Here is an 8,387-nt window from a genome sequence, read left to right as displayed (position 1 = left end):
GAACTGCTGTATTCCTTACAGTGTGTTTACTGCCTGTAAGGTAAGCAGTAGCTCCGCTAGCCCGGTGTAAAAAATGAACATTATATATTTCTATTGGTTCAGATTGCCAGTTAGGCATACATTACATTTTCTTTCTGGTGATGTTTGATTGTTTTGTGATGCTTGATTGTTTTGTGAAAAAAGCGGTTGAATGCTGACAGTGTGTTTACTGCCTGTAAGGTGGACGAAATAAACGCGCCAAGGTCTCCCCACAACTAAGATCGCTGTGTCCGATTCCTCTTTTCTGCACATCCCATCTTCACTCACAAATAAAACAACGCAGAGTTCATAGGGTGTCTTCCACCAGTGGCAGATCCAAAGAGGGAAAGCCTGGGTTACAGTACAATTATGTTTAAGTGTGTTTAAAGCACTCATTTCGAAATTGGTACAAGTGTATTTTTTAGTATACTTCAGATGTACTTATATGTAGTACACTTAATAATTAGTATACTTAAAGTGTACATTCACAAATTTAAGTATGTTTGAAGTATACTTTTTTTTTTCACCTGGGCTATTACAGCGGAAAAACCGAGCCCACATGAGCGCAAACCATTGGAATCATTACTTTAGCCTGGTGCTACCTCCGGTTTCACATTCAGCTCGGCAGTTCAGTTCTGCTGAAGCACGTTTTTTCTGCCAGATGGTACTTATCAGAGGCTAATAGCGTTATAATCTATATATACTACTTATGACTCAGCTTGCCTGTGAACAGAAAGCACAGCAGTTACAGTAGCTGCTCCTAATATCTGTTGTAAGCTGTTTTCTCAGCAATGGCGGACTTCTTCAGACTACCAGAGCATTAACCTGTTGCAAATGGCGCTGAGCGCCCTCTGATGGCGAAATTCATACATTGCTAGATATAATAAATTCTAACGCTAGTTTCTTGCTGTAAGTAATCTTTAGCATAAAAATAAAATGGGGGGCTACTATTTTCATGCCTTGTTCCCTTTCATGCCACACATTCACGCTCTTTTATCTCGCCTGTTTTGGACAGAATCACTGAGGCGGTCTAAGGTTGCCAGCTGATAATGAAGAGCCATGTCATATAACAGCTCTTTGGAGTAAAAGGGTGATCTATGAGCTGAATTCCTGACATTTCTTGAACCTATAGTTGTCTAGACACAAATTCTTCAGTTCACAAATAAATACTGGCATCCTGTTTTTACTTTAACACTGACAGTAAATGTAAAACAGACCAAATTTGACCCATTTTCAAATGAGAGAAAGTACTTGTCTCTGTTGGTTAGCTTTCATTGAAATAATTTTAGTCCTAGTGAATGATGTTTATGTTGTTGCTATGTAATGTGCATGACAAGCTATGCTAAATGTGTCTAATGTATAGGTAAACGGACATACTGTATAATCTAATGACTGTCAATAGCCACATCTGCCATGTTGTTTTTTATTAACAAAAGATAAGAAATGTCCAGTGCATGTAATAGTCATTATCCTAATATTACTATGAGTCATACTTTTGCTTTTGTTTTCCAACATTGCCTCCACAATTCATCCATCCATCCATCCATTTTCTTTACACCCTTGTCCCTTAGTTGGGTCGGGAGGTGTGCTGGTGCCTATCTCCAGCTAACGCCTTCACAATCCACATTTATTAATTTCTGGCTCAGTTTAAATGATTAATCTCAAAAGCTCCATTTGCCTTAATTTGAAATCAGTATGTTTGTGCTTCATCTGCTCACTTAAAGTTGTATGCACAGAAATAGTTATTCATTTACAGGCTCGTTCTCCACAGTCAATTACAATTTATTGAAATTACTTTAGTTTTTCTGAGTGAGGAACTTTAAATGACGTAAAGCAGCAACAGCTCTGATAAAAAAAAATCCAAACATTTTTCTTGATACAGTAGAAGTTAAGTATTTAACACTGCCTTCAAATGTTCCATCTTTTTTGCAGGTGATTGTCCAGCGTTGCCTCTCAGGCAAGAATCTCTCTCATGTGAAAGCAGGTTGCATTTTGTGTGGCTACCTGAAGGTGCTGCCCATGTTTCTCATGGTTTTTCCTGGCATGATAAGCAGGATCTTGTATCCTGGTGCGTGTTTTGCTCTTTCCAAGTTCTGTTGTCTTGAGGGAAAAATAAAACAACAATAAAGTGTCAACAATTTCTTAAAACATTCAGATGTGGTGGCATGTGTGGTCCCGGAAGAATGTATGAAACACTGTGGAGCTAGTGTTGGATGCACCAACATTGCCTATCCCAAACTGGTTGTGGATCTTATGCCAAATGGTGAGTGGATCGACAACATTGTCTTAAAATTTGAATCAACACTTTTGTTCCTTTATGTCAGGGGTCTCCAAACTTTTCCCTGTGAGGGCCACATAACTTCTCCCTTCTCTGGTGGGGGGCCGGAGTCAGTTTGTAACAGAAAAAGTATGACGATTACAGGAGTGCCTAAATGTAAAAATGTAGTTTTCCAGACAGTACAATCAAATAACTCTCTCTGGGTTCTTCTCAGAAAAAATTAAGGAAGTAACACTATTTATGAAATAAATTCTGCACCGGATTATAAGCTGCACCCCCAAAGTTTAAAAAAAGAAAACACAGTAAACATACACATATAAATCAGACCGGACTATAAACCGCAAATATCTCTGCCGCTCCAGGTTTTCCACAATGATGCAGCAGCAGCAGAGGGGGACGGACACCCAAAATTTGAGTCATAACAGGTCAATTGAAAAWCACATTTATTACGGTTGAAAAAGAAAAAGTTGCCAAATTTAGATTTAACTGAACTGATTACGGTAGTTTCCGAACAGTAACTGTAACAGTAAAAGTGTTGATCCTTCGTGTTGCTACTAGCATGTGCTAAACGAACATGAGCGCTTTCTTCTTCTTTTGCTTCTTCTTTAGATTTCAACAGCAGCTTTCATCCATTATTGTTGCACTACTGCCATCTATTGTATCCTAATATCTATACCTCAAATTCTCATAATGATCCCTGTATTATTTAAAAAATATAATTTTTCCCCTCAATGCTATTTAACTGATCAACAACAGTCTCAAATTTCAATTCCCTATTAAAACCTAATTCCATTTTAATGGGTACTTTCTTCTTTTATTTCCAATTTTGACTTCCAATGATTCACTTCCTGCTAAAGAGCCCCCTGGTGGTTGAAGAAAAATCCACATATAAACCGCACCGTGCCATAATCCCCATGGTTCAAAGCTTAGGAAAAAAGTAGTGGCTTATAGTCTGGAAAATACGGTACTTTGAAAAAAATCTAAATGCTCTCTGGTATTGTTCAGGGGGTCGGACTAAATGTGGAGGCCGGCTGGATCCGGCCCGCGGGCCGTAGTTTGGGGACCACTGCTTTATGTTTTCCTTCGCCTTTGTCCATCTCTCTTCAGGTCTGAGGGGTTTGATGCTGTCAGTGATGTTGGCCTCTCTAATGAGCTCCCTTACTTCAATATTTAACAGTGCTAGTACCCTCTTCACCATGGACATCTATACTAAGGTCCGTCATAACGCCAAAGAGAGGGAACTGATGATTGCTGGCAGGTAAAACTGTTTTGGATTGATGATAATATAATTACTGTTTGCATGCTTGACTCTAACCATGAGTCTTTGTTTATTCTTCCTTTCAGGGTGTTTATTGTGGTGCTTATTGGAATAAGCATTGCCTGGATCCCTGTGGTGCAGTCAGCCCAGAGTGGTCAGCTCTTTGACTACATCCAGTCAATCTCCAGCTATCTCACTCCACCTGTGGCCGCTGTCTTCATGCTCGGCATGTTCTGTAAACGAGTTAATGAAACTGTGAGTTTCCTTTTAGTTTACAGTTGCTGCTTTAGTTGCAACATAAATGTGTMTTTTGTAGCATACATGGCAGATACAGGAACCATCAGAGGCTATCTGGTTTGGGGGCAGACAGACCTGAACTGAGGATTTTACCACGGGATAGAAAAAGTTCAGTCATCTGCACAAAGAAGGCCTCTTAWGACTTGGAGAAGAACAGTCCGTCACCATGACTGAGATTCTTAAAAGCTTCTTATTGGAAAGGCTCTGCACATCATGGACCTGCAATGGTTGAAATGCCTGTTTAATGTTGAAGAGATGAGAAGGATTGTAGCTGTGGTGTAACAGACCTGGGTAGTGGTTCTCGTCATTAAGAGAGAAAACCAATGAATCACTCTTTTTAGCCTTTTCTTATAGAAGAATAAAAAAATATGGTAGATTTCTTTCCAAAGTGACCATCAGGTGACAAACTATAGGTCCTATGGGTTTGTTATTTACTCAGTTTTAAGGCTGTGGATCCAGAAATTACTATTATTATCTGATGAAACACAACCCAAATATACTTTGTSGATGCTGTAATTTATAAGAACACATCTCTGTTTTGTTATAAGGAAAAGGTAGTTTTAGTTTCTGTCACATCAACCAAAGATGATGTAACATTATCTGGGAGGGTTATGTTGAAGGAGGATTTTTGTTATCTTTTGACAGAATAAGATGTCTTACCTGTTTTAGCTTCTGTGTCAAGCCACATTTATTGGTGCAGCCATTCCAGATAACAGAGTTGTATTGATTTAAGCTAGATGTCAGTTGGTGGATTATTGTTTTAATAGTGTTTTTATCCTTCTTTCTTTCCTGCTTTCTTCTTTTTACAGGGTGCCTTTTTCGGACTCATAATTGGTTTATTAGTAGGATTATCCAGGATGATTACAGAGTTTATCTACGGGACAGGGAGCTGTGTTAGCCCGAGTAACTGTCCTACCATCATCTGTGGAGTGCACTACCTCTACTTTTCGATTATCCTGTTCACTGTCTCTTGCATCCTCATASTTGGAATCTCCCTAATGACCAAGCCCATCGMTGACAAGCATGTACGTGACAGTTTTGTGATAAGAGTAGCTTAATATGTAACTTTCCAAATCAGTAATTGTTCACAGGAAGACTATCCACTTCCTGCACAAACTCTTTTACATTTTTTCTGCTTATTATATATACATTATATCTTATTAAAGTTGCAGGTACTTTGGGATGTTAAAGACTGAGTAACATAAAATCTTATTATGCAGTTTCTGAGTGAAGATGGTGAAGAAGTTAGCAGCTAAGAAAACAGTTCTTTGAAGATTTTGTTTGTAATTTATAGCATCTCTTTGAGCTTCAAGCTTGACTTTATTAAATCAATCAAAGAACAAAATGCACTTGTAGCAGAAGAATTTATGTTTATTTCAATTTCAGCAATCTCCAGTTGCTGAAACTCACTTCACTTACTTTGACTTTTTTCACTCAAGGCTGCACTAAATAAGTTTTATAAAAGTACTGTATGTTCTTTATATATTTGTTAAAACTGTCACCATGTTGCGACAGTATGAGACAGGCAATCTGTGAAAAGATCAAGCTACTTTTGTCATCTGCAGAAATTTATCTCTTCCAGTCGGAAACAACCAACCAGAGCTAAGAGGAGGAGCTAAGCTCTGTCAATCATCCTCATGTACATGGTGCTTAATGTGCAACAGCTTCATGTTCTATGAAAACCATTTATCTGAGAGGTTCCTTCTGACAGAGCAGATTATTTGTTGAGATGACAGTAGGTCCTTAGGGAGAAGAAAGAGGAACTCGATCTTTTTTCACTTATTATCTGTTTCGTACTATACTGTCACAACATAGTGATAGTTTTAACAAATATGTAAAAAAACATCCATCTATCCATTCATGATCCAATATCTATCCTTGTGGGGTTATGGGGGCTGCTGGAGCCTAACTCTAGCGATCAAAAGGTGAGAGTAAAAATCATGCTGTTTTATAAAAGTTACATTCTGCTGCTTTAAACCTATAAAACATCCATGATTTGTGCTGCAATAGTTGGACATTTTTCTGAGTTCTGAACAGTTTTCTCACATAATGCATTATGTTATTTTCCCAGCTGTACCGATTGTGCTGGAGTCTGAGGAACCGTACAGAGGAAAGAGAGGACATTGATCCGGACGATTGGATTGAGGACCATGATGAGGACGACAGAAAGATGGAGGCAGAAAGTATAAGGAACACATACAGTTTACACTTCTTAAGATTGAAGCTGCTTTAAAGATAGCTTTAGATTTTACATGACTTTATTTTGATACAAAAATCTCTTTGCCTTTATTCCAGAACCTGAGAAAAAGGCAAATTTCTTCAAAGAAGCACTAATGTGCTTCTGCGGACTGGAGAAGAACAAAGAAGCACCAAAACTTACTCCAGAGGAGGAAGCAGAACTGAAGAAGCAGCTAACAGATACAACAGAGAAGCCTTTCTGGAGGAATGTTGTCAATGCAAATGCCATCATCCTCCTGTGTGTTGCTGTGTTCTTTCACATATACTTTGGTTAGCCAAACCCCATCAACATTAAGTGGTCCTGGATGCTGCAATTGATTTTGCATGGATTAAAATGATAACAAAACCATTAACGCTGATCCTGTGTGCCATCATTCTTCCTGTATTGTGCCAACTGATCTCACATAGGACACAACATGTACTTTTCTCCACGAACCTTTCTTTTAAGTTAACTTTTTCCTTGTATTTGTCACCTGGAGTGAACCAGTAAACGACAGTGTAACATATTAATGCATCAAACTTGTTAGGAAGTCCAAATTCTCACATATTTGTTCTGACTTCCATRTCGTCTTGTCATATTTGTACATATTCCTGTTATGACCTGAACGGTCTCTTTTTGTTGTGGTGCAAAGAGAGTATCTCTGTAATTGAGAACATCTTATATATGTAGCTTCAAATTGGCTTCTTTTTATTATCCCAAGAGGTTAGAAAATGTATTGTTTGGCAAATTTTCATTGTGATACTGCACACATACATTAGACGATAATTTGTTTTATCTGCAGCTCCTTGTCTTTTGTGACTGAAAACATAAACTTTTTATTTTCTTAAGTTTACAGACAATTGCTGTTTATATCACCAGATGCTACATTAAGTCATTATGAAAGAGGGACAACATGACAAAAACTGTTTACCTGGAGGAAGTTAGTAATATTTAACCAGTAAAGGACAAACAAGATGGTTGTAAATTCCCTCAGAATGTATGTGTGCTACCTCATTCATCGACCTCAGCTGGGTTTTCTCATAATGTGTGCTCAAAGTCCACAAGTGCTGTCACTTCTAACTTGCATACACCTAACTGTGTGTGTTGTTTTAGGTGTTAATGAATAAAGCCATCTCAGTTAGAAAGCACTCAGACACTCTCTTTGCTTCCACCTAGTGGGGTAAAATGACTTAAGTTAAAAAAATGCAAAACAGATTTTCACTGTTTTCTCTTTTGCATATTTAATTTTTGCCTGTCATACCACAAATGCATTTATTCACCAAAAAACATAAATGACTACTTGCTTCCTTTTTAATTGCCTAAATGATATTTTATGTTTATTAAAATAACATTTACAGCATTATCTTGGTTTTTAGCTAACTCTGTACATTTATTCAATGCAACCATCATGCTGTTATTAAATGCTTTATTATTATAGCCTTGGCAGCGGTCACGCTCTTCCATAAGATTTCCTCAATCAACACCTCCTGATCCAGGAACTGTACATGACTGCAGAGCTGATAAGACTATCAATCAGATTGTGTTATCTACGAATTAGCAAGTCAAAGGTCAGTAATTAGTATGTATCAGACAGGACATTTTGTCTTTTTACCAATAAATCAAATGGTAATTATCAGCTCAACAGATTTTCTAAATATAACTAAAGAGCCATAAAGACACCAAGGTTACGTTTTGATTTTACGTAACCTTGAAGCTGCTGAGCTTTCATATCACAGAGCACGTTTTCCCCACAGAGCTCCACCAGACTAGTGGCAGCAGCAATCAGCAAACATTCAGCTCATGGTTATAAACAGCATAACAGGACGGCATTGCTGTGTTTGCATAATGATATGAAGGCAGTGTTGGAAATAGCAGTAGCTTCTTCAAGAAACAGGGGCCAATTTCTAGCTGTCATATTAAGTCAAATTACTTCAATTAGGCTCCTACTGGCCTATCTGGCCAGTCTGGAGCTGCAGATAGGCCTTAATAATTACAGCATTTCTATGACAATTCAAGGCACCAGCGGCACAAGTCAGAGTCGGCCGGGGGCGTGGGCATTGTTTTTATGTCGTATTAGCTTCATTGTGTTGATGCATTTTGACGTGCTTCAATTTTCCGCCGCAACACGCAAACTTCCCCAGTCCCTCAGTGCGTTATAGTTCCACATCGCTTAGGATTTGTTGCTGCTACAAATATCATAAAATTAGAGTATTTTTACTTAAAACAAGCCAATTTTACTTATACAAGTAAGATATATTATCTTATTTTAAGAAAAATTATCTCAAGTAAAGAAAATGTTACTTGACACTGAATTTCTT

At 38.0% G+C, this 8,387-nt stretch overlaps 2 protein-coding genes across 3 annotated transcripts in view; both read left to right on the top strand.

The window, feature by feature from the left end:
- The window catches only part of LOC103473668 (sodium/glucose cotransporter 1-like), a 38,124-nt gene extending 33,200 nt beyond the window's left edge, over window positions 1–4,924 (top strand). Inside the window, exons 9-13 of one of the 2 annotated variants that reach the window (XM_008424070.2) lie at window positions 1,951–2,086; window positions 2,174–2,281; window positions 3,404–3,554; window positions 3,641–3,809; window positions 4,661–4,924. In XM_008424070.2, coding sequence (XP_008422292.1) covers window positions 1,951–2,086; window positions 2,174–2,281; window positions 3,404–3,554; window positions 3,641–3,809; window positions 4,661–4,909 — 813 coding nt within the window. In that variant the 3' untranslated portion in view covers window positions 4,910–4,924. The remainder of the gene's footprint in view (window positions 1–1,950; window positions 2,087–2,173; window positions 2,282–3,403; window positions 3,555–3,640; window positions 3,810–4,660) is intronic. The other variant, XM_008424071.2, reaches the window with a different exon arrangement.
- Window positions 1–8,387, top strand: part of LOC103473669 (sodium/glucose cotransporter 1-like) — a 32,518-nt gene that overhangs the window by 6,245 nt on the left and 17,886 nt on the right. The gene's annotated exons all lie outside the window — the stretch shown is intronic.

Source organism: Poecilia reticulata, linkage group LG12 (genome assembly GCF_000633615.1).
Source record: "Poecilia reticulata strain Guanapo linkage group LG12, Guppy_female_1.0+MT, whole genome shotgun sequence".
NCBI classification, from domain to species: domain Eukaryota; kingdom Metazoa; phylum Chordata; class Actinopteri; order Cyprinodontiformes; family Poeciliidae; genus Poecilia; species Poecilia reticulata.
The sequence above is the reverse complement of the archived record's forward strand: the minus strand, read 5'-3'. Positions and strand labels throughout refer to the sequence as shown.